This window comes from Euprymna scolopes, chromosome 18 (genome assembly GCF_053919585.1).
Source record: "Euprymna scolopes isolate OS-2025 chromosome 18, ASM5391958v1, whole genome shotgun sequence".
Lineage (NCBI taxonomy): Eukaryota > Metazoa > Mollusca > Cephalopoda > Sepiida > Sepiolidae > Euprymna > Euprymna scolopes.
This window is the reverse complement of record NC_136499.1, coordinates 26,355,106-26,382,811: the sequence shown is the minus strand read 5'-3', so window position 1 is coordinate 26,382,811 and position 27,706 is coordinate 26,355,106. Positions and strand designations below refer to the sequence as shown.

Here is a 27,706-nt window from a genome sequence, read left to right as displayed (position 1 = left end):
TGTCTGGATTTCAGAAAGATTTCTTACTTTAATAGTTTCTTCCCTCAGACTGCTCGACAGAATTCCCTCCCTGTATTCTGCTTTCCTCTACTGACATGCAAAAATTTAAATGTAATATGAACAGATATTTCACTATTAGCCTCTTACAGTCTCCTGTTACACATAATTCCAAATAATAGTCCTTTACATCTAAGTGGTAATATGTTTTGTGTTGGGTGAGAAAGAGAGTGTGTGTGTGTGTGTGTGTGTGTGTGTGTGTGTGTGTGTGTATGTGTGTGTGTGGTTCACACATTACAGATTATTAAGATTAAGAATAAGTAGTTTGAAAACACCTTTTACAGATCGTGTCATGCTGGTCTAATGGTTATCGTACTTGACTCACTGTCTTTAGGTTTTGATTTTGATCTCCGCTTGAGTATTTTTTTTTCTTTTTATTTACAAGAAGTGAACTGTTTAGAAAAAAAACAATATTTGTATGCACATGTTTCAATTTCTTTATTAATTAAAATATGATATTTATGCATATTTTTCGACTGGCCAACACAGGGCGACCTGCTAGTGTATGTATATATATATATATATATATAATATATATATATATATATATATATATATATATTTTGTATATATAAAATCGTTTTAATCATTTTAATAAAACTCTTTAATAAAACATGGTTGAAAAAAAAAAGCTGCGGCAGCCATTTTTTTTTTTTTTTTACTGAACAAAGCTTATAATATTAATAACACCAGCATCTAGTTTTTAACATGAATAATAAATCACAGTTTTGTTTAATAAAAATTATAATTAAATGCTTTGTACATCACCAATCATCCCTGGTGTGTGTGTTAAACACATTCAATTACCCATTATGTATCTTTTCGTGTCACATTCTTACCTTCCATAATCAACATTTATATTTCCGCCACTTATTTTTTCAACTTAATATTGATTTGTTGATTGATAGTTTAAACAAGTTGATCGATCTGGTTTACATGTAGAAACAAGTACAAGAATAGTATGTCCTTTGTTGGGACTGAGATGTAAAAAAAAAATTTTAATGATTTTTTTTTTTATATGTTGACTCTGTGACCAAAGTAAAAAAAAAAAAAAAAAAAACCATCTAAACCTATGCAAGTGTTACTATTTTGGTGAGCTGTTTAACTCGTTTTTGCTGAGGCACATACTTTCTTCTTTTGGGCATGATTCTAGTAATACAACTGCCAGCTGCAACAAAGAAAACTATAAAATACACTAGACATTTTTTTATCCCATTTAAAACTAACAAAAGGTTATAACCCATTGACTTAGAACGAGTGCTTTGTGTCAAATTGATTGTTAAATATGGTTAAATTTGTGTTCATTTTCGCATTAAATATTAATCCCTAACTGTGCATCGAACAGAGACCATAATTCTTAGTCCATTGCACCTTATCATAACAAAGATCCACACAAGATTTCATTTCTCAGCGATTGCCGTGAATATGCGTGCATTCGTTTTGCTTACATATCGAGAGTAGAGTTTGGTGTCATCGGCACATATACCCATCTTGGATAGTTTATGAAAATCAGGAATAATAAAGGTCAAAGGATTGACCCCTAAAGTACACCTGCATTAATGTAATGTTGCTTGGATGTACAGCCATCAAGAATGACCTGCATCTTTCTTTTGGCTAAGAAGGATCTGATTATATTAAATATTCGTCCAATAATACCGTACAAATTATTTTTATTCAAAGAACTTCATGTCAGACTACCATTTGCACTTTCAAAAGCTTTTGATATGTCAAGTACTACCATCCTGGCTTTGCTTGCTTCATCCAGTGCATGGTATATGTGTTCACAAATGACCATTAGGATATCAGCAGTAGAATGGGTTTGCCTAAATTCATACTATTGGTCAGATAGAAATTTAGCGTCTACCAGATGTTGGGCCATCACTTGATTGATTAATCATTCAAAGATTGGGAAGAGCCTGGGCATAATTTTGCGAATCAGTTTTTTTTTTTTTTCAACAGAATTCTTGAACGTGTGATAATTTTCCAGCTATCAAGGAATCAATATTCGGCAAGATATTTGTTGTAGAGTTTGGAAACGAGAGGGACCAGATCAGCAAAGCATTGTTTTATTACTATAGCAAGAATAAGATCAGAGATGTATGCTTTGTAAGATGTCAAGGTTTTATGTGATTTTTAGAATGTGAGAAACACAAATGATATCATCAAGTGTGGCTTCTGTCCAAAGTGGAAAATTTGGGAGGAAATAGGTTGTAGAGTCCAAGATGGAGTTTAAGGTGAACTACTGTGCAAACAGTTCAGTCTTATCCGTTGTCGTGCAGGTGACATTATGAGGGTTCGATTGTTTAGGAATTGGTAATTGCTCATTATTCATTACACGATTATAGTTTTTCCAGTATCGAACGAATACCATAATACTTCGTTCGCAGCACCTTTTCATAACAAAGGACCATATAAAATTTCAGCCAGATCGGCTGAGAAAAAGTGGAACAGATAGACAAATCAAGAACAATATAGATATAGCCATTCACAAACATTGCCTTCTGGTTCGTTCTTTAATGTGGCCAGATTAGTACTCTCCTCAAGCCGTGATCGAGCCTACAGCCCTCCAGTTGATAATCGGCAACTCTAATCAAAAGAACAACAAAGCAGGCAAGTATTATCTCTGTGTGTTTTTTTTTATAAACATTGTCAGCCAGTATCAGCGGCAATGGGTAGAGGTGTTGAGTCTCTATGATTCCAGGTGAGCATTGTCTGAAGATAGCTGTTTCAATCCTACCCAAAGCAGACCAGAAGGTTAGCTGTCCAAAAAACATGGTGACACAACAACTATGGAAGGCAGTAATTACTGGGGATACATTTGCATGACTTAACAGCATTCCTATCTCATTGCAGTTAATCACCTGAAGAAGGCCAGAGGATGAGTTGGCCAAAATGTGGTGAAATAACAACAGCTATGGAGATGAGGATAACAGTCTGCAAAAAAATAAATACACAAATTATGAAACCTCATCTGAAAGGATTCCGAAAAATAAAAAGATAAAAAGATATATAATACAGGGTGAACTGATAAATTTGTCACCCTAAATAAAACAACACTACAGCTTTTTTTTTTTTTTTTTTATTGAAAAAATCAATTCCGGTAACTTGATTATGTAGTAGAGCTGACATCTATACAATCCACACCAAAGACCATAACCGTGACGGAAACTTCATTGAGCTGTGCACTCAAGTGTTGAACCGTCTGGATTTGCATTTTGAGGGTGCTGGCAATGGTTCTGTTGTCATAACTTGGATCGGTAGAGAGCATGAGTTGTTCAGAGGCGCATCTCCAATCTCGCTTGTTGAATATTGTGTCACTTTCAGACATGATAGAAGGGTCCTATCACTCTTGGGATTTGTAGACAACTGGCCAATTAGTAGATGGTCTACAACAACCAAAAAAAAAATCTATTTTCATCAAACGGAAATAGAATCATGTTGTCTTTTCTGGGGTGACAATTTGATCGTTCCACCCTGTAGTGTTCGATTTGTTTACAAATTTGTATTATGCTAATAGAAGTATGGCATGTAATAAAATGTTGATAGCGACGCCCTTAACATACAATAAAAGCAAAATAAAAAATAACATTACACAAAAGGAGGGTGGACCTACTCTTGTCTGTTCGTACTTTTATCAATAACTATGCCTTGGAATTTTTTGAAATTTTGTACAAACATTAAACATGATATGAGTAAAAAAGTAACAGAAAGGATTTTCTGGGAAAACTCCGGTTGCCCTCTAGTGGTGTTTTTCAGATTAAAATGGCTAAAATTGACACTTTTGTGCTTATTAAAAAAAATTGATGCCTTGAATTTTTATGAAACTTTCTGAAAAGTTGTAACTAACTGATTTCTATATAATTTTGTTTGTCTATAATTCACAATAACTCTTAGGTGTGTCCCAGGGGCTCTTTTAGGACTAATAAAAACACTCCATCTTTGGGACTATTTTACCATATTTGTCCAAAATTTTCTGTGTATGTCTATTTAGCAGTTTTGAATGGCGCTGAACTCAAATTTAAATATGTTAAGGCCTTAAGGACTTTTGGGGCTAAATGGGGGGGGGGTCAAATGATGGACTTCGTCATTTTTTTTTTTTCTTTTGCGTAGTGAAGAACTCAAATTTACATCTGTTAAGGCCTAAAACTGTACCATTTGTTCATTTTCACCAGGATTTGACGCCCCTTGGGAACTTTGGGGGGCTAAATGGAGCGGGTGCTGAACTTGGTCATTTTTTTATGCCTCATTCACTGTGCACTCACGGGGGACCATGCATGCTTCACTTGTTTTCATGGAAATCACTCTAGACAAGGCATGAAGCCGTTTTTAAATCCAATGTAAATAAAATCCTATTGGGACATCCTCTTAGATAATCTAGCCCTGCCCAAGTTCCACATGACTGATCTTGTTGTCTCATTGTCGATTCAACACTTAACCTTTATTCTGGAGTCAACTCCAGACTTTCATAAATGGTGACCTCACATGAAAAAAATAAAAAACTTCATATAAGGAGTTAAAAAAAAAAGAAGCTATTTCAGGGCCAAAAACTAACCAATGACAAGTGCTAGATGGATAGATTCTGACCCAGAAAATAGCAATTCTTCCTTTCTGTGTCAGAAACGTCACTCCTGGCATGTGAGGACTAAAGGATAAAATAAGGAAGTGAAAACAACAAAAGGGTTCATTTATTAAAGTTAACTACACGTTTGGTTTAAAGAATGTTAGACAGTGTCCGAGCGAAGAAATAAAGAGTTAGAAGGTCAACGAGTAGCTTATCTTCAAGTGAAAATAGTTGATGCTGGAGAATCCTAAGGGTAGCCATGGGAGAGCAGTGGGAGGAGGACCTTCTTGGTTGCTTTCAAAAATTTCTTATCATCTATGGTTCTCAAAGAGACTGAAGTAGTTCTTTTTGGGGCTGATAAAATCGATGTGCCCTGCAGGCTGATTGGTCAATGTGTGATCAAATCGCCTAACAGAGACAGTTCTCAGAAAAAGAAAATAATTCACGATTTATGATTGTTAAACATTTTGCTTGCTTATTTATTATGCCCATTGTAATTTTTTTTAGCGGGGGGGGGGTAGCTTTTGATCTATATATAACTAAGAAGAGATGGCCCTACAAATTCAAAGTGTACAAAAAGTAGGCGATGGATCTGTTAGTGATTGTGACATTTAACTTTTGACAAAGCAAGAACGAGGGTGCATGAAGAGGGAGATTATATATGAGGAAGATTCTCACTTTACCATGTTTTACTATTGATGAAAATAATTTTTTGACGCTTCTACACTATTAGGACGAAATTTCGGAAATCGTAAAACTGAATTTCACATGAAAACAATGGCATCTACGTATTCCTCATACTTTTAAGATGATTATATGCAAAAATTACGAAAATCAATAAGGTAGAAAATTATTTATTAAAAAAAAAAAATAGAATTTGATGAAAACGATTGTAAGAGTTTAAAAGGGAGGTAATTTTCCATTTTGAATTAAACAAGGTGGCAGAAATTTTTCACCTGCTAACACGATTAAAGTTGGGTTTTTTTTTGTTTTTATTTTAATAATTCAATAATATTCAGGTAATTTCGACTGCATGATTTGGAAGCTACCATTGCAACTTATTAGAATTGACAAAAAAAATCAGTTGAAACCATTGTTTTTTATCTGAAAACTTCATTTATCAACTACAAAATCTCGTCCCAATTCTGTAGAAGTGGCCTTTTTTTTTTTTTTTTTAAATACTTAAGTTTTAGAAAGCCAATACAATACAGATTTTACACAAACAAATATTTATTTTTTAAAAATCAAAATTTTCAACGATCGTAGCATCTTTATGATTTACTTTCTTTTTTTTCCTTCCTCATGGCATTGTGTCAAGAAAAAAAGTAAAATTATGGATATCTGAATATCGTTGTAAGACAAGACAGATTTTATTTTTCATGTTAACACCATGCCATGAGGAAGGAAAAAAAAAAGAAAAGAAAAATCACAAAGGAAGACACTATGATCGTCGAAAATTGGATTTTTAAAACAAATGTTTGTGTTATGTTGACTAATTGGACTATTATTCTCATCTTGGGTGTTATTAACACGTCGCTTCTGTCACTACAACCTGCAACCTTCTTTGGCTGTTGAGAACATGCTTCTTTTCCTACTAAGGAAAAAGAGGTTTGGCTCTGCATTACAAGAATTCGACCCGTGGGTTTGAGGGTGGATCCATAGATCATAAAGAAGGTTCAATCTTCAGGAGTCATTAAGATATTTGTTAAAAAATTTTCTATGGCTCCATTTTTTGGGATATCTATACTAATTGTTAATATTAGTTAAAAAAAAGTGTTTTACAAAATAGAGGATTGATACCCAAATATCTTAGTGACCCCTGATGATTGAACCTTTTTTATGATCTACGAACTCACCCTCAAACAAACGGTTCGAATTCTTGTAATGCAAAGCCAACCCTCTTTTTCCTTAGTAGGAAAAGAAGCATGTTCTCAATACTCAAAGAAGGTCGCAGGTTGCAGCGACCAAAACGTTGTGTTAATAACACCCAAGATGAGAATAATAATCTGATTAATCAACATAACACAAGTATTCACATCTCATCTCAAAAATTCAGAATTGCAGATGTTTGTTTATTTAAAATCTGCATTGTATTGGCTTTCTAAAACTTATGCATTTCAATTTAAACAACACTTCATGGAGAAAAACAGTTCTTGCTAAATACTTTTTTGCTTTTTTTTTTTTGTTTGCTTTTTTTTTGCTTTTTTTTTTACATTTATTCACTGACACATTGCCATTGACATAAGGAGCTACTATGAATCAGAGATCATGCCTACAGGGACCCTCGAAGTAGGGAGTTGAGAAGCGAGAAATCTGTTTGCTTTACATTTAAATTTCTGCATGTTAGTACAGTCAGGAAAATAGGAAACAAAGAGAGAATTCCAAAGTTTGAGGGAAGAAACTATTAGAGTAGAAAACTTTCAGGCATTTGAGGGCCTCTGAAGTGAAGGGGTGGAATTTTTGTTGTTTGTCGAGTTAGGAGTATTCATATCAGGATTGGGGGTAGGGAGCATTAGTGCTGCGAGTTCGTCAGAGCTCATTTCATTGTAGGTTTTGTTTTTTTTTTACTTGGGGGGGCATCACTTATCAAGGCTCGGGGCCACTCTAGGATAAGAGTTAAGGGTTAGGTAAATAGTAAGACAGCAAGGTAAGTCATAGCTGAACTTGAGTAGGGTTATATTATCTAGATGTGCGACTCAATAGGAATTTATTCACATTAGATCTAAGACGATCACATTATAGTCAGCTGGGAGGCAGATACATGGTATTGCGTTCCACAGACAGTTCTAGGAAAGAAGCTCTGCTGATAGAATTTTCGTTTAGTTTTGGGTACGTTTACGATTGAACAGGGAACGTGGTTGACAATGTGTGGCCTATTAGATTGTTTTTTTTTGTGGGGGTGGGGAAATCAAAGAGTGAAAGACTAGTGATTGATACACCAGCCTAGATGTGGCCACAATACCCCACGCATAAGCGAATGGTAACTTTGTAGTGATATCGGATACTGGCAAGTGTTAGTAATTTTCTATCATGGTAGAGGAAGCCCACTTTCTTTGCAGCAGCCTTGACAATGTCTTCTATATATTGGTTCCAATTCATGTTGCCTGTGGATGTTAGGCGGAGGAGTTGGAATGGTGACCTCTCAAATTACGTTTCAGAATATTTAGATAAGAATTGATAATTTGCATTATTTCTATTATTCAAACTATTATTCTCACAACGTTTCAGCCGATGTAATCACCAAACTTCTTTAGTTGCATCTTTTTTGAACTTGGAGAATTTTGAATTAAACTTCTTATTTAATTTCTGGCAGTAGATTGTTCTCAGTCCATCAGTCATGACCACATAAAAGTGTTAAGTAATTTTTATTTTATTCTTAATTAGTGTAATGAAGGTTGAATCTTCAACATTTAAATGACCTGTGGTGCAACGGATAAAGGCATTGGTTGATAATCAGTTTTAAGTGACAGTCATCTAGAGTTTCTATATCCAATCCTCACAATAAGCAATATTACGAAAAAATGAAAGTTAGCTTAACCAGTCATAACTAACAGAACGAGAACAATTTACTACCCAACGCACACAAACACACACATGCTTGATTAAATAAAGGGTTTAATTAAAATTTTTGTATAGATTCACAAGTTTGATAAAATGCAGGACGCCATATCTGATAGGTCTGAAATGTTAATTTTTTCCAAATATAAACAACTCGACTTTTTTCAAAATTACTACTACTACTACTACTACTACTTCTACTCCATTACCAAATGATATCATGGTTTATTCATACATATTTTACTTTCGTGTTTTGTGATATTTTTTTCAGCTCAACTACTGTTCTTCATTGGTGCCTTTAAAATGTATTGAGGATGAACCTAACTATACGTTCATTGAGGTAAGAGGATCCTCTTTACTCTTTTCATTTTTCTTTTTTCTTTTTTTTTTCTTTACATTACAAAGAGAATCACTTTGTATATTTTCAAAATAACTCAAAACAGTTATATTTAATGTTTCCGTTGAGGAAAACAGATGTAGCTACTTGAATTATATATGTGAAACAAAAAATTATCTCGCCACATTGAGAATGGCCAATATTAATAAATCTTGCAAAAAAAAAAAAAAACACGAAGGGAAATAACTCTGTTCATAATATGCTACAAGGGAGATAATTTCAAAGGTAATAAAACCAAATAATTTTTTTTTTTTTTTTTGTAAAAAAAATGTTGGGAAGAACTTATTTCGTTTGTGACATATAAACTGTTTTTTTTTCCTTTTGCTTCCATTTATATCGATTATATTAAAATGATATCTATTGCCTAACACTCAGCATTATAAGGTGAACATGAAAGGTAAGTGGAGTAATCGTGTGATAGGAGTGGCACCTCCTCTACATTTCAGTGTAGTAGCTAAAAAACGGCACACTATAGTTGATCATGTGAAAGTAGAATGTGTAAACCTCCTAGGACTGCACAGAACCAAAGCCATAAACCCACTAATAGGGAAAAGGCCATCTCAACAACGGCCTATACGTTGGGGCTAAGGGAAAACCATCGGTTGGACTCATACACATTCCTAAAAGTGGGGCAATATTGCATATGTAGGGGAGGAAACTCTCCTGCGCTCGGGGGAGTTAATTAATGCCTGTAATAAAATTTTTAAAAAATAACAAAGATATTATGAAATAATAACTGCATATATTTTTTCCAATTTAGTTTTCTTCTTCCTATTACTCCATAGAATGTCCACTTTAATACGGAATGTTGCTTTTTACAAAACATTAAATGTCACCTTATTCTTTATTGTAATTCAGTTCCACAGTTTGTTCCAGAATCAGTGCCATTTTGAACTCCAATATCAAAGATCACAAATGTTCTTCTAAATCAATAAAACTTACATGATTAGGTTCTAATTTTATATCATAATTCATGTTTGTCCTTATTTACTTGCCTCCTTATGAGGGCAGAGTTAGACATAAAATCAGTTTTTAATGTGGAAATAATCCAGCTCTCCTAAAAGAGGCATGCCGGATTGGAGCAAAAATTAAAATTACCTCAGACAAAGAATAGAAAAGATAAAGAGCAGTATCAGAACAGATAATTCACTTGTTCTTTATTAATTTGCGAAAAAAATGTTTTACATTTATATTTAGATTATTTAGGCACAAGACTATCAAAAGTGAGGAAAATGGAGTCAATTGGTAATTTTTTGTCTAAAGCAGGTGTCTCCAAACTACAGCTCATGGCCAGATCCAACCTGCTAAAGTTTTTAATCCAACTCGCAAAGCTTTCATGAAAAATGTAAAAATATTCAGAATTTTTTATGGAAATATGTGAAAATAGTGTGTGGTGGTTTTACATTTTGTTCAGAAAATGATTAAAAATGTGGTTTTCAAGAACCAGTTTCATAAAAAGTAAAACTAATGAGTAAAACAATAGAAAAAATGCCCAGATTATTTTTTATTTTTTTTTTATATATTTTGGCCTGAATAGCTTTAAAATTTACGCAAAGAGTTGGCGTCTGACGGGACCAATAAATGCATGTGCCATACAGGGAACACCTACTCAAATATATTTCTCACACAAACTCATTACTTTTGCCTACCTTTCTTTCAAATTTCCAAAAAATGTAATCTAAAGATCCACACAGATAACATCAACACTAATATTCATTCTACAGACAGGATCATGAGAAACACTGTTCATCTCTCTCCCTGTCCCATGACGGCTCAATGTTGTCAATTATGTAGGATGTGTTTGATGCTAGAGAATGCTTGTGATCAATACAAATCATCTTGTCAACATACATCCAGAACCATTTGAATTTATTGAATCCAAAAAAAATGGGATCATGCATTTATTCTTCCTGTGTTTTGTAGTGAGGATATTTAGATGAGGCCTCTATTTCAGAACTGGCTTGTATGAAATTTAGTGGTGATCCATTCCAGGTCAGTTGCTACGTCAAAGAGAACTTAATGTAGTTGAAACCACTTGACAAATGAGTGGATCCTCAGTTGCATAACCCCCCCCCCCCCCAAACACACACACGCGTACTAACCCTTTGTGAAATTCCTTTCTAGAAAACTGAGAAAAATCACTGGATTAAGGAAGCTACAAGATTCTCTGAACACAATCCAGTCAAGACATTTTAAATGTGGACCTTGTGCCGTGGTATTTGTGATGTAACTTAACTTTGTAAGAAGTCATTCAGCTTCTTTGTCAGTCTTTTGTGAGATCAGTGTATTATATAGTCATTTATCATGATGTCATCTTCCCAGCCTTGCAAAAGTATACAATTGACAGAAGCATATTTTTGCTAGTTATATATATATATATATATATATATATATATATATATATATATATATCATTAACAGAAAGAGTGTTTCTTTATATCACAGTTCTTCAGTGTGGCAAAACAAGCAGGTGACTCAACCCAGGTCTAAAACTCAACCGTAAAGTTGACAGTCACTACTTCTAACCCATACGTTATAGTTTGGTACCTTCTGAATGTAACCTAAATCTTCATGTAAATATTGTTAATTGCTGGAGAGTCTGAATTTATATATATATATATATATATATATATATATATATAAATTCATTTAACTTTCTTGAAATTATATATTTGGATTTTACCGTCACTGGATTATTTATCTTCCACGAGACTATCCATTCATGTAATCACCTTTTTCTTCACTATATTCCCTCTGCTTCGCTTTTTTTGTTTTCAAGTAAGATCTTTGACTTACTTGTTGTTTCATCAAATACTTTTGCATGCAAAATCCGATCCCGCATTTTGCTAATTCCTACCCTCTGATGAGAAGGAAAGTATTTCTTCGAAACTCTGCGGATTAAGGACTATCCACTTATCTAGTGTTTCCTTTTCAGATTAAATATGTTTTTAACTCATTTCAAAGTGTTTTTTAACATGTTTTATTAACTGTTTGCTCATATATATATATATATATATATATATATACTCGGGTTTTTTTATTCAAAAGTAATGGACTAATGAATACAACGAGGTTGTTAGATAGTGCTCAATAAAAAGAGCTGATAATATCTGTTGTTTGATTGAAACAAGTGGCTATTTGTAGCAGCGGCATGTGAGCATGTTTATATAACAATAAACAAGTATATATATATATATATATATATATATATATCATCTTATACAACTAGATATCTATATATAAACATAATCTATAGCTATGTAAATTTTGTATAAATGATGGTGAAAACTAGTGATGATTTGTTTTGAATTATTTAAATATATTAAATCCTCTTCTATTTAATTTCTGACAGACATTTCTCTGCTCTGTTGTAGGGCAACATATGTGACACGAAGAAAGTGATGCAGATCTTTAAAGACTATAATGTTGACATCGTCCTCCATCTTGCTGCTGAGTCCCATGTTGGTAAGCAATTTCCATTTTTATACTCTACTAGCCTGGGTGCCCGGTGTTGCCCAGGTGTGTGGAGATGTGTGTAAGGGTGTTGGTTGAGCAAAAAAAAAATTAGGAGTAATAGGCAGACTCAAACCTGTTATGTGCAAGAGGAAAAGGAGGTGAAAAAAAGCAAACAGTCTTAGCGATGCGCCGACCATGATTGTGATGTCACAGGTGGTCAAAAAAACCTGTTATGTGACATCGTTGACACGAGGTTTGAATGATTTTCAAAAATGTTGACAAAAAAAATGACCCATTCTTGTAAAAAAACGGCCCAATTGACAGTGAAAGAATTAATCTTTTTGGCCAATTTTTCGATATTAGTCATCCAAGAGACAGAGCTTTGAAACGATACCAATTTTGTCACAGTCCGACGTGTGTCGAAAGTTTTTGGCAGACATACAAACACACACACACACACACATTTTGCCTTTTATATGATAGACTACGGGGGGGGGGGGAATTACCCGGCGTTGCCCGGGTGCTTGGATGTGTGTGTTAAAAATAAAAAGTTTTAGTAGGAAGATAGGATTGAACTCTGAAGCCTTGACGCGGAGGTGGAAACAAAAGCCAACTACTTAACCATCTCGGCCACAAGTGAGAAAATTGATTAGCGTGTTAAGTTAATGGTTATAAAGTGAGTCAAAGAGGTTTGATTGGTCATCGCAGAAGCGCTACGATGACGTGGCAGTATTTTATTTATTGCGGAGCAGCTTTTTTGGGTTTATTTACTTTGTTTCAATGCAGGGCAGTTTTCGCTTCTCCAAGATGATGGTGGGGTGTGGAGGGGGGGGGAAGCAGCTCCCCATTTAAAGGGTATTGTCCAAATTGAATAGCAGTTGACTGATATAAGGAGAAACTCCACATTGATCAAAGTTGATTGCTTTCGGACGTTTCTGGAAAAATGCCGCCACAATTAGTTTTGCTTTTATTATATGAAAAAGCTTAATGCACATGCGGCGATCAAAAAATGTTGAATATTTATCTTTTCAAAGTCGAACAAATTAAATAGACAGGCGACCCCGGTTGTTAACTCGTAGATATTATCATTTAGGCGTGATATAAAAAGTTTTAAGAAGTGAGTCGACCGATCACTTCTCGGAAAAAAGCCTTTCTCGGACATACACAAAAAGCGAACATACATACATACATACATTTTCGCTTTTATGTTTATAAATGATAGACTAGCGGGGGTACCCGGTGTTGCTACATTATTTGAGAAACACTGTTCTTTTCAAAAACAATTTCATGGCTTGCAACAGGTGAAAATTTGAGGATCCAAGATCAGGGGAGTAGGAGGGTGGAGGAGGATATGTGATCTTGCAGCATGCACATGGTGAACTGGATCGTTGCAGGAGGAAGATACCTCTGCTGATCTTACCCCATCTCTTCATTTTGATAGTTTCTTTTAATTTCCTCAAAAGTAATGGATAATAAGCTCCTGTAATTTTGGTACCCTTTGCCAGAAAATCTGTCATCACTTATCCGTCTAAGATTGGGAGCATGACCTTGCCAGCAGAGGGCTGCATCCTTGCCTTCTTTGGAGCTGGTGAGTCCAAGTGCTTCCACTGCATTGACTGGGTTTTAGCCTCTGGATCATAGTGACAGACCCCGGTTTCATCCTGTGTAATTAGTCTTTTGAAAAACTTTCACTCATCTTCTTGACAATTCTCCAAATTCATCTTAGAAAATTTAATTTGTTCTTGCTTCTGGAAAGCTGTCAGCATCCATCTGGCAGACACCTTATGAATATGCAAATTATCATGAATAATAGTTTCCACAAACCTCCTACAAATTTTGGGCTATTTGGCAAATAGTGATGTGTTGATCTTTCAAAATGGCAGCATCAACTTGACTGACACAAGTGAGAGTGGGAACCAGGTATAGGAGCAGTTTTCATAGATGTCCGGCCATGTTTGAATTTACAATGCCAGCATTTTACAATACCATACGTTTCATCATGTTCTGTAAAGCCAAGAAGCAAAATTGCAGTATTTGCTCTACAAAACTACCAAACTAAACATATAAGTAAATATTTGAACTTTCTTTTTCCAAAATTACTGGATTCGACATTAAATAACTTGAAAAGGGTTGATATGCGATAAAACAAAACAAGGAAACCAAATAAAATATGAGGCTGCTTCCCAACTGACTACAACATGGTCATCAAGTTTAATGTTAACAAGTACTTTTTGAGTTCAATAATCAAATTATGCCCATTGTTTACAATACTTTCATAGCTATGTCCATCATTCAATTGACAATGTTTTTAACCCTTATCCTCAAGTGGTTTCTAAGTCTTAATAAGCAGTAGTTTAAAAAGAATATGAGGTGCCTTTGATAAGTTCCCAAACTTTTTTGTATGGACACTTTTATTAATAGTACACACACGAAACTCTAGTCCCGTTTGAAGTAATCTCCTCTGGGTGCAATGCACTTGTTGTACCATTCCAACAAGTTCTGGAAGACCCCATTGAAGTCTTCTTCTGTGGGCATGTAAGTGATCCTCATCACAGCCTCTTTCATCTCCTCAATTGTCTCATAACGATAACCTCTAAGGTTTTCCTTGAGCTGAGGGAATAATCAAAAGTCACAGGGAGCAAGGTCTGGATAATAGGGAGGGTGAGGAACTGTCTTGATGCCCATCTTGGTTATGAACTTGTGGACTGGTGCATTGGAACAAACTTTGCACAAATCTTCTGCATCTTCAGTTCTTTATGAATAATTTTGTGTACAGTTCCCACACTGACATCAAACTGTGCACTTTTTGTCTCTATAGACACACGACAGTCTTTATCCATGTAATCAATCAACTCTGGTGTTCTGACTTCCTTACTCCTCCCACACTTCTTATTATCCCTCACAGACTCCCTGCCTACTTTGAATCTCTTATGCCACTCAAAGATTGCTACTCGATTCATGCAAGATGGTCCAAAAGCAGTCTAAAGCATTCCATACGTTTCTGTAACATTTTTTCAAATTTAAATCAGAATTTCCGCTCTGTCGGAATACACCGGCTGCCCTACTGCAGAGAGTAAAACTCCCTCAATAGGGCCACCTGTTGAGTGTGGGTGGCAACCCGTAATGCCTAGGGATGGGATCCTGGTGGTTGAGGAGATCATGTTCAAGAGCCTATCAGGATATGAGATGCATCATGCCACTTTGGCCCTTACTTGAGCTAAGATGGTTAGATAGGCCCGATCCAATCAATTGGTTGGTTATGACTAGCACTAAATCAGACAAACACAACAAGAAAATATGCTCCTGCTCCCTACATTAGGCAAACTGATTTAGTAAGTGGTGGCTGAAGGGTCAATCAACTTGTTTGAAGAATGGATAAAACATGGCTGGAAAGCTAACATCTTTTCTAAAAATGAGGCCATTAGAAAAGACGAAGGAAATGAGTGCTTGAGTCCATCAGCAGGATGAGTATACTTCTGTATCTTTGTTGCATTGGGGCGAATGGGACCCCCCACCGCCAACTCTTCCCCACACAGAGCTCCAAGGCAGGTGGGGAGCAGGAGATATGAAAAGTTCAAAATATGTAAATGTCAAATAAAAAGCCTCAAAAAAAGAAACCACTATGAAGTTTCAGATAAATCTAGTTCCGATTCAAAAACGGATTTCCATAACTGAAATCAAAATCAAAATCTTCCTTATTTTATAATTATAGAAGCAACCAAAGGAAAACGATAACAAAAGTGTCTCCCTTTCAAAATAGAGAAAATACTTTCAAACATCAAACCTAAAATGGTCAAGAAACTAAATAACGACACACTACTAGTGGAAGTAGAAAGTCAAAAACATATAATATTAATCTTCAAATAGAGACTTTTCAACAACCAAAAAGTAAAAAATCTACCCCACAAAATGCTGAATACCAGTAATGGAGTGATCAAGAGTTCAGAATTATCCCTGTGCTCCTTGGAAGAAATTAAAATTAATTTGAGAAACTAAAATGTTATCGATGTAAAAAGAATCCAAATTAAAAGATATGGTGAAACTATCAATACAAACTCCTATATCCTAACTTTTAACATGCATCAAATTTCAAGTAGCATTAAAATAGGATATGAAAAAATAAACACTGAACCATACATACCAAACCCTCTCAAATGCTAGAATTGCTAAAGGTACAGGCGCCATCGAGACCTTTTTTTTTTTTTTTTTTACACAGTGATCACCACTTATCAAGGCTCGGAAGCCACTCAGGGATAAGGGTTATTGCAAGTACATTACGTTAGTGTGGAGATTTGATGAAGTGTTTACTTAAGGGGGCGGTTCATTAGGAATTTGTTAACGTTGGACTTGAAGACATCCAAGTTGTAGTCCAGTGGGAAGCAGGCAGACGGAACAGAGTTCCACAGGCGTGCAGTTCTAAGAAAGAAGCTTTGTTCATGGAATCCGCGTTTTGATTTAGGCACAGATATAGAGTGGGGGAAATTTTTCACAGTGAATTCAGCTAGACGGGTGTTTTTCGTGAAAGATTGGCGAGGGGGGACCAGATATTGGAGTTCAGATGAGTACCTGCCATGGAAATAACGATAAAACAAGGATAGGCTCGCAACGTCTCTTCTGTGGGAGAGAGGTTGCAGGGTAGAGAAAAGGGCATCCCCCACTAAGCCACAAAGTCTATTTTGTACTCTGTCAAGGCAGGATAGGCTGTTTTTAGCAGCTCCTGCCCAGATGTGGCAGCAATACTCCATCCTTGGACGTACTTGGTTTTTATAAAGATAGAGAATTGCATCAGTAGTGAGATATCTTCTGGAGCGGTAGAAGGATCCCACCATTTTCCCAGCATCCCTGGCAACAGATTTGATGCATGTATTCGATTTTAGATCAGGAGTAAAGGTCAAACCCAGAAGCTTGTCAAAACACGGGGCCTCACCTAGACGAGAGCCATCCATCACAATTGATGCCAGATGGGTATCAGAGCGTTGATGATGTAAGGATAGGAATTTGGTTTTGGATGCATTAAAGGTAACCAGCCACGTCTTCCCCCACTGAACCACGCTCTCGAGATCAGAGGAGAGAGAATCCGAGAGAACTTTGTCGTTTACAGCCTTTGATATGTTGCCGTAGATGGTCATGTTATCAGCATAGATGTCAACGAATGATTTAAGTATGTGTTTAGGGAGGTCATTGATGTAGATCAGGAAGAGAGTTGGGCCCAGGATTGACCCCTGAGGAACTCCAGCATTTATATTGCAGGCCTCCAATTTTTGTCCATCTATCACTACTCTTATGAGCCTATCGGAGAGAAATGATTTAATGATTGAGAAAACATTTCCAGTTATACCGTAGCTGGAAATCTTGTGAAGTAGACCCTTATGCCATACCTTGTCGAAGGCCTTTGATATGTCAAAAGCAATTGCCCTAGAAAGGAAGCCTTTGTCAAGAGATTCACTAATCCTGTGGGATATAACCGTCAGCACATCTGCGGTGGATCTTGCAGAGCGGAAACCATATTGTGTGTCACTAAGAAGGTTATTCCTGCTGAGGTGGTTGACTATTTCTCTCTTTAATATGGATTCCAGCAACTTACTCATAACACACAGGAGACTTATTGGTCTGTTCTGAGAGGGAGATGACTTATCACCTGAATTCTTAAATACAAGGCAAACTGATGAGGTCTTCCAGGGAGTTGGAAAGCACTTCTCCTTAAGGCAGCGCTTAAATAGTTTTGTAAGTATGGGAGCAAGTTCTAGTTGAAGCTTTTTTAACACTATAATTGGGATGCCATCAGGGCCAGTTGCTTTACTGGAATCTGCACACACTCTCCAGTATGCATGAGGTGTGGAGAAAATGAGACCATACACATTGCCAAAAAGAGCCAAAATGTACTAACTGCCAAAAAGGCCATAGTGCAAACTTAAAAGAATGCAACAAATGGAAGAAAGAAAAAGAAATTACTAAAATAAAATCTACCAAAAATATAATCTTCCAAGAAGCACTTACCAAAAATACAAAATACTCTGAAATAACAAAAAAAAAAACATACAGCATACCACCGGACGAAATAACCAAACAACAAAAGCAAACCTATCGAACATCAAACTGGAAGACATTATGAAATTACTCGATGAAGTAAGGAAACTAATGGAAGAATTCAAAAAAACTATAAAACAAATCAACATTGGAAATAAAGATTTCAAAACTCCCAAGCCAAAACTCAACTTAAAAGACCCATAAAACCCCCCAAAGTGCTACAACATCCATATGAACAACCCCTCTCACCGTAAAAAAAAAAAATGACGCCAAAAAGGGCACATGAAGGAAAAGGAAACAAACCACCAACCAACAAAGAAGTTAAAATCAAAATAAACAGACTACGCTCAACTTCCAAATCAAGAGATTCAATCCAAAACATTTGAGGAAATGAACATGGAAGATCGAAGATCAGACACTAACGACCAATAAAAGTTAAAAATAAATACATAAAATCAAACCATAACCCAAAAAATCATCCAATGGAACTGCCGCAGCCTAAAACCCAACATAAATGACCTATTTTATAACAAACCATAAACCAGCCATCATATGTCTCTAAGAAACCTTTTTAAAAGCTGAAGATAAAATAAATATAAAAAACTACAAACAATACAACCACATCCACAATACCCAACAGAGAGCCTCTGGAGGAGTATCTATACTTATTAGAAATAATATCCCACAAAACAAAATAGATCTAAAAACTAATATTCAAGTTATTGCTACAGTAGCCAAACTACACAGAACCATAAATATCTGCACTATCTACATCCCACCACAGGATTCAATAAACGAAACCGCTGAACAAAATAATAAATCAGTTATCCAAACACTTCTTACTGTTAGGTGACTTTAATAGTCACAACAATGTATGGGGATCAGCATACTTGGATAAGAAAGAAAAAAACTTGAAAAAATTATTAGCAACAATGACTTGTGTATATTAAACAATAAACCCAACACATAACCTTCATCCACCTTTAGGCACCTACTCAGTACTAGATCTATCTTTGTATGACCCCACTTTCTTCATGAACTGGAAGGTTCTAGAAGATTCATGGCATAGCGACCATTTCCAGTGGTTTTAACAAATCTGAAAGAAACAAAAAACCATCTCTCTCAATGGAAAATAAAAAATAGCCATTGCACATGAATGTATACCTAAAAGTAGTAGAACTAACAAACCCTGGTTTAACGATGATTGCCAAGAAGGAATTCACCTATGTAAAGTTGCTTTACGAAAATTCAACTCCCAACCAACAAAGTACAATCTAAACCTTTTTAAACAAAAAAGAGCAATAGCTCGTGAAGTTATCAGAGAAGCAAAAAGGACATCATGGAAAGATTATATGAATAAAATAAACTCAAATACAAACCCAAACAAGTGTGGAACATGGTAAGGAAAATTTCAGGCAAAAACTCACCCTCCCCTTTAAATTATCACCTACAAAACATTAAAATAACAGAGACAAAAAATATAGAGAATCTTCTCCTCCGAAACTTTTCAAAACAATTTCTCCAGTAAAAATTACAGTTAATACTTCCAAAAGACAAATCAAGATACAGAAAAAAAGACAAATTAAATTTCAACTCAAACAACAAAGAAGTATACAACTATTCTTTTACTAAAAATGAATTCCTAAAAGCCATAAACAAAGCACATAATATAACTACCGGTGCAGATGAGATACATTATGAGTTTCTGAAACAACTTCCTCCCAAATCAATAATACATCTTTTTAAACACACTCAACAAAATATGGTTCAAGGGAAAACTACTCAATAACTGAAAACATACTATTGTGATCTCCAACCCTAAACCAGAGAAAACCAGTTCAGATCCACAAAATTTGAGACCAATTGCATTGACAAGTTGTCTCTGCAAAACATTTCAAAGAACGATAAACAAATGATTGAACTGGTATCTGGAAACCAACGGCTCAATTGCCAACATACAAAATGGTTTTTGACTACATAATCCAATTGAAAAACTTTATCAAAGAAGCTTTCATTAAAAAAGAACATGCAATAGCTATCTTTTTTTATTTAGAAAAGGCTTATGATAAAACATAGCGACACTGTATAATAAAAGACCTTTACAATCTTGGATTAAAGGGCAGACTACCCATCCTGATGAAAGATTTTCTATCTGATAGAAGTTTTAAAGTAAGAATCGGACCAACCTTATCTGACACAAAAATACAGGAAGAAGGAGTTCCACAAGGATGTATTTTATCAGCTACGCTCTTTAATATAAAAATTAATAATATTGTAAATTGTATAAACAATGAGATAAATGGCTCCTTATATGTGGATGACCTTGTAATCTGCCATAGATAAAAAAAAATATTCATACCTCAGAACACCAACTACAGATGTGCATAAACAAACACAATAGACCACAAAAAGGTGCTTTAAATTTTCAACAATCAAAACTAAATGTGCCCATTTCTGTAATCATAGAAAAATGCACAATGACCCTACTCTCAACCTTAAAGGAACAAAAATCAGAATCACTGACCAACATAAATTTCTGGGATTTATTTTTGACAAAAAACTCTCCTTCATCCCTCACTTAAAATATTTAAAACCTCTACAACTATTAAGGATTATAGAAAATACAGAGTGGGGATCAGACTGCTCATCACTCTTAAAATCATATAGAACCCTGATAAGAGCCAAACTAGACTATGGAAGTTTTATATATGGTTTGCCCCCAAAAAGTTATCTTAAAACACTGGATCCCATCCATTACACAGGATTAAGACTTGCCTTGGACACATTCAAAACCTCTCCAATAGGAAGCTTATATGCTGAAGCCTAGGAACTCTCGCTAAACTTGAGATGTGAAAAACTAGGCTTACAATATTATCTAAAAATCAAATTAAATCCCAAAAATTCTGCCTATCAATGCACTTTCAATCCCAATTACACACATGTATTAAAAAAAAGTAAAAAAAGAAAATGCAATTAAACCCTTTGGTTTTTACATGGAAGAAACAATAAAACCACTTGCAGTTAACTCAATAGATCAAACCAGTATCCACAAGAAAAATTTTACAGAACTCTAACCCTGGCTGTTAAATCAACTAAAAGTCATACTTGACCTGACAATAATATATACTAATTCAATACTCACCCCTTAGACTATAGAGAAAAACTAAACAACATCCTGGGTTTTTACCCAAATCGGACACGCATTTACATGGATGGTCCCAAAGACCAAGACAAAGTGGGATGTGCCACTATTTCAGAAAATGCTATTTGGCAGAAAAAGTTACCAAATAACTCCTCCATCTATAGTGCAGAAATTACAGCCATAAACTTGGCTCTAGATATTATCACCAACCAAAACTCCCAAGAAATTCCAAATATTTATAAACTCATTATCAGTACTAGAATCATTAAAAAATCAAAAACTAAACAATCATTTACTAATCAAACTGTTACAAAGGATCCATTCTATCATGCAACACAAAACTTTTTTCTTCTGTTGGATTCCTAGTAACTATGATTTCCGTGGAAATTAAAAAGCTGACATGGCGGCCAAAAATTCCCTAAAACTGCAAATAAGTGACATAAAGGTCGCATATACAGACTATAAAACTTCAATAAACAATTTTATTACAAAGAAATGGCAAGAAAACTGGAACAATTGCCAAAACAACAAACTCTTCCAAATCATGCCTATACTTAAAAAAATAATACTAAATCCCAGAAAATCACATAAAGGAGAAGTAGTCTTATTACGTATCTGGATGGGACACACACTCACTCTCACAGACTATAAAGTGAAGTATCTCCCAAATGTGTACCATGTCATGAACCTCATACAGCGAAACACCTTTTACATGACTGTTATGACAAATTTGTCAACATTACTACAAGGCCACAAATTTAAAAGAACTCTTTGAAAAAGAAAACCCTAAAACAATTCTAAACTTCCTAAAGAGAGCAAATCTTTGCCATAAAATTTAATTACCATCAAATAACAAACTATCCCAAAACATTACATGAATATGTCTAGAGAAAGTCAACTCTGAAAATATCTAAAAATTTAAATTTTATATACAGCATTAAATGACCCAAAGAAGGTTGATATATTGGTTAAACAAACAAATCAGAATTTTATTGCATATCGTTCTTCACGTCCAGATTGCATTTTTGAAATTCACCAGCTGTGGCAATCCGGCTTTAGTAGGTTGTTTTTTAATTTATTTTTTTCACCCCAAACAAGGCATTGATGCATTTTCACCCCCAACAAGGTCACATTCATGTAGGGGGCTACTATCTGAGACATAATTGCAGGGATGTTATGTAGGGAGTTGAGCAGCAAGATGTCTGTTTACATTACACTTGAACTTCTGCATGTCAGTACAGGTTGTATTCCAATTCCTGCTGTTGCTGTTCATTTGAACCTGATATCATAAAAATCGGTCAGTCATCTCATAAGATGAAGCTGAAGCTAATAATCTTGATAATTCGGATAATCCAACCTAAGAGTCTGCTGGTCAGGTTTCTTATTGGTAGATCAATTTTTTTCTTTATTTGTGGCTATTTTTGCATACTGTTGATGCCATCTTTAATTGCTTTTTGTTTACTTTCAAGATTTGTCTTTCTACAATCCACTGGAATTCTCCCTGACCAACGTCTACGGAACTCACGTCCTCATCCATGCTGCAAATGAATATCATGTTAAGTTATTTGTTCACATGAGCACCGATGAAGTCTATGGTGGCGACTGCACTGAAGTAAGTTTTTTACATTCATGGTGTTCCTTTTGTTTTATGAAAGAAAAAAACAACTTTGACACATATTTTCTGATCACGCATTTGTCTTCCATTTGTTGGCCACTCTAAAAATAGTTTATAAAAAAAAAATTAAAAGTTAGCAAATTGCACTAAATATGGCATGAAATATCTTGTGTTGTCTCAGATTTCTTGTCATAAATAATAATTCTTGTTCAATTAATCATATCTAATCGTTGATATTTATAATAATTGTCATTATTGTTGAATTAAATGACCTAAAAGGGGTTGATATGCCATAAAGTTCCCAAAACGAGCCAATCAAAGTAAGAGTTAAAAGAAAGTTCTCATTTCTAATTTTTAGTAAAATAAGTTTTATGAAGATTGGAATACACTCTCCTCCTCCAACACAATTCGAAATTGTTGTATCATTGAATAGAAAACAATACACAGATATAAAATATAGAACAGCCCGTTCCACAGCTGATATCCTCACTGTAATCTCTGAACATATATACCATTCACTGGACAAAGCGGGGGAGGGCAGAGCGGTAGCTCTAGATATATCTAAGGCTTTTGACAGGGTATGGCACAAGGGCCTCCTCAGGAAAATTAGATCATACGGTATCACTGGCATAATTGAATCCTTCTTAGACAAGAGAAAAATCCAGGTTGTCCTCGACGGTCGAACATCTAAACAGTGTAATATAAATGTGGGAGTGCCTCAGGGGTCTATCCTTGGACCTCTATTGTTCCTGATATTTATTAATGCCCTCCCCGACAAAACTGTCTCTGAGATGGGTATATATGCTGATGACACTACACTCTATAACGGGCATGACAGGAAAACAAATGAACACATATCTAAAGAAATGGCAAAAACACTAGAGGATGACCTCCAATCTGTAGTGGAATGGGGACATAAATGGATGGTCACATTCAATGCTGCCAAGACTAAACTGGTTTCCTTCAATAATTACAAGAAACCTTTTCTACCACCAATAGCAATGGCCAGTGACTCTCTGTCTGAGAGTACATCTTTCAAACTGCTTGGCCTAACGTTCACAGAAAACATGAGCTGGAACAATTATATTGAAAACATTACCAGGGCCGCTGCGAAAAAGGTAGGCTCTCTCTACCGTGCTAGAAAACTACTGACACCTGAAAGTATACTGTACCTCTATAAGGCCACCATTCGCCCATGTATGGAGTATTGTTGTCACATTTGGGCTGTTGCATCTGTTACTAGTCTCTCGCTCCTAGACAAGGTCCAACAGAGAATCTCTAACCTGATAGGTCCTGAACTGTTATCTAAGCTTCAGCCTCTGTCCCATTGACGAAATGTTGCATCCCTCTGCCTGTTCTACAAGTATTTTAATGGTGAATGCTCTGACGAACTGCAGACACTTGTGCCCCCACGACGTAGACACCCTCAACAAACCCAACAGGCAGCTAAATCCCACCCCCACACAGTAGAGATCCCTAGATGTAAAAGATCTTTCTACTCCAGTAGTTTCATCCCCAGAACCGCTAGACTCTGGAATTCCATTCCAGGTTCCTGCTTCCCTAACTGTACTGACATGCAGAAGTTCAAGTGCAACGTGAGCCGACATCTTGCTGCCCCTGATAGTAGCCCCCTACACCATAGTGTCAATGTGCCTTGTTTGGGGTGAAAATTTAATAAAAATAAAAAAAGAACAGATTTATTCTATTAGGTACAATAATAGAAGTCTGCATAGAATGACAACAATTAGTTAACAAGTAAACTGTTAAATGTTTGCTTTCCAACTCACAGGTTCAACTGACTTCAACTAGTTTCGTTTGAGCCATGTCAAAACACATCAGAAAACCAGAAAGCAACCATCTTGCATTATTATCTTTTTCAAAACAAAAAACTTTGGTATGATAACGGATCCCTTTCATTCACAGAACAACTGATATTTATTTGCTAATCTCAGACCTTTCTTCCGTGGACTCATCATGTATCACTGAATGGTAAACAATACACAGATATAGAATAGATTTATTCCATTAGGCACAATAATAGAAGTTCGTGTCAGGTAGCAACAACTAGTAAGTGAGTTGACAAATAAACACATTCCAACTCGCAATTTCAACTGATTCCAGCTAGTTTCGGTCTCCTTAAATATACATAAATCTTAGTCAAGTGTTCACAACACTTACTAATAACAACAAGAGGTGCCCAGCATTGTTTGGAAATGAATAACAACTCCTGTTCACAGCCCTGATCCTGTATATTACCATTTTTATTCTTTTTTTTTTTCTGCAATTTTCATTTTTAATTGATTCCAAGAAAATAACATTCAGACTAATTCTAAATTCAAGTTGTTTCACTTGATTTCTTGAATAAAAGAAAATTTCTCTCTCTTTTCTGCTTTTTTAAAGTACAGTAGAACCCCGGGATACGGCATGAAAAATTAGTAACAAAATACAGTAAAGATATATTACACATGTATATAATCAAATAACATTATAAATAACATGTAAGACGGGGAAAATACTGTAACCAGGGGCCGGAAAAACATCGTATTTTACATCGTTACCTTAAAAAAAATATATCCTAGGGCCACCATATCCCGAGGTTCTACTGTACTATAAAATCATCTCCCTTTACTACTGTTCTTTATTATTATGAAATTATCTCCCTTTGTTGCTATATATATATATATATTTTTTTTTTTTTTTCTTTTTATTCAATTTTCACCCCAAACAAGGCACAGTGCCACTTTGAAGTAGGGGGCTACTATTAGGGAATTAATTTGCGGGGTCATTATGAAGGGAGAAGAGTAGAAAGATGTTTGTTAACATTACACTTGAACTTCTGCATATCATTGCAGTTGGGAAAGCAGAATCCCGGAAGGGAGTTCCAAAGACCCGCAGTTCTGGGGAAGAAACTATTGGAGTAAAAGGCTTTCTTGCACCTAGGGATCTCTACTGTAAAGGGATGAGACTTAGTAGCTTGTCGGGTTTGCCGGGGGTAGTTACGTCGGGGAGGTACAAGTGTTTGCAGTTCGTCAGAGCATTCACCATTAAAGTATTTGTAGAACAGGCAGAGGGATGCAACATCTCGTCGATGGGACAGAGGTTGAAGCCTAGATGACAGTTCAGGACCTATCAGGTTGGCGACTCTTTTTTGAACCCTGTCCAGGAGCGAGAGACAAGCAGCAGATGCACCAGCCCAGATGTGACAATAGTACTCCATACATGGGCGAATTGTTGCCTTATAGAGGTATAGGATACTGGCAGGCGTAAGTAGTTTTCTAGCACGGTAGAGGGAGCCAACCTTCCTCGCAGCAGCCTTGGCAATGCTCTCAATGTATCTATTCCAGTTCATATTCCCTGTAAACGTTAGGCCGAGGAGTTTAAAAGAAGTACTTTCAGGCAATGTGTTCTTGGCCATTGCTATTGGTGGTAGAGAAGGTTTCTTGTAGTTATTGAAGGAAACAAGCTTAGTCTTAGAAGCATTGAATGAGACCAACCATTTTTGTCCCCATTCCACAACGGATTGGAGGTCATCCTCTAGTGTTTCTGCCATTTTCTTGGATATGTGTTCATTTGTTTTCCCCTCATATCTGTTATAGAGAGTGGTGTCATCGGCAAATATACCCATCTCCGAAACAATATTATCAGGGAGGTCGTTTATGAATATCAGGAACAATAGAGGTCCAAGGATAGACCCCTGAGGCACTCCCGCATTTATGTCATGTTGTTTGGATGTACGTCCGTCGAGGACAACTTTGATTTTTCTATTACTTAAGAAGGATTTAATTACGTTATGAATTCTTCCAGTGATTCCATATGATCTAATTTTCCTTAGAAGACCATCGTGCCATACCCTGTCAAAAGCCTTAGATATATCAAGGGCCACCGCTCTACCCTCCCCTGTTTTATCCAATGAACGGTATATACGTTCAGAAACTACAGTTAAGATATCTGCTGTTGAACGGGCTTGCCTGAATCCATATTGTTTGTCAGTCAGGAGTTTAGCAGCTGTTAGGTGCTGGACTAGGACTTGATTAACTAAGGACTCAAATATTTTGGTGAAAAGCGGGAGGAGGCTAATGGGGCGATAATTAAGTGGGTCAGTTCTTTCACCAGAATTCTTGAAGACTGGTACCACAGAGGCGGTTTTCCAGCAGTCAGGAAAACAAGATTCGTTAAGGCATTTATTGTAAAGTTTGGACAGAACTGGAGCAACCTCGGCAGAGCATTTTTTTAATAGCACAGCCGGGATGAGATCTGGTCCACATGCTTTAGAGGTGTCTAGGTTTTTTATAATAGCATGTACCTGAGAAGGGGTGATTTTCAAATCGTCAAGTGTGGCGTCTGTTCGCAGAGGAAAATCAGGGAGTGAGTGGTGTACCGAGTTCAGTGTTGAGTTTGAGGCAAACCGACTGGCAAGCAGATTAGCCTTGTCAGTTGCCGTGCAAGCAACCTCATGGTTGTTTGTTAGTGGGGGAATAATTGACTGTCCATTATTAACTACGCTGTTGTAGATTTTCCAAAAATCCCGGGTTCCTAATTTCTGTGCTTCGATGCGCTTTCTGGTGGTTTCAGAGTAATCTGACTTAGCTGTGTCTATCACTCTCTTACAATTATTTCTAGCTTCTATAAACTTCTGTTTATTTGAGCTGGACTTATGTCGGTTGAATCTGCGGAACGCATGCTGCCTTTGACAAATGGCAGCTGCACAAGCAGAAGTAAACCATTGGGGGGAGTGGGGCTTGCTATAGTATTTCCGTGCGGGAACATGTGCTTCAATAGCAGTTTTGAACCATTCAGTTGTCTCATTTGCACACTGTTCCGCTGGAAGAGTAAAGATATTTTGCCATGGGGCATCTCTGATGAGCTCCCTGATGGCTTCCCAATCAGCCTTTT

The 27,706-nt window shown here is 36.0% G+C and overlaps 1 protein-coding gene across 4 annotated transcripts in view; it reads left to right on the top strand.

Annotated features, from left to right (window-relative positions):
• LOC145297544 (UDP-D-glucose 4,6-dehydratase-like) overlaps window positions 1–27,706 on the top strand; it is a 161,902-nt gene that overhangs the window by 112,656 nt on the left and 21,540 nt on the right. For all 4 annotated transcript variants that reach the window (XM_080143510.1, XM_080143509.1, XM_080143511.1 and 1 more), the window contains exons 4-6: window positions 8,448–8,516; window positions 11,948–12,038; window positions 22,668–22,810. In XM_080143510.1, the coding sequence (XP_079999636.1) occupies window positions 8,448–8,516; window positions 11,948–12,038; window positions 22,668–22,810 (303 nt within the window). The remainder of the gene's footprint in view (window positions 1–8,447; window positions 8,517–11,947; window positions 12,039–22,667; window positions 22,811–27,706) is intronic.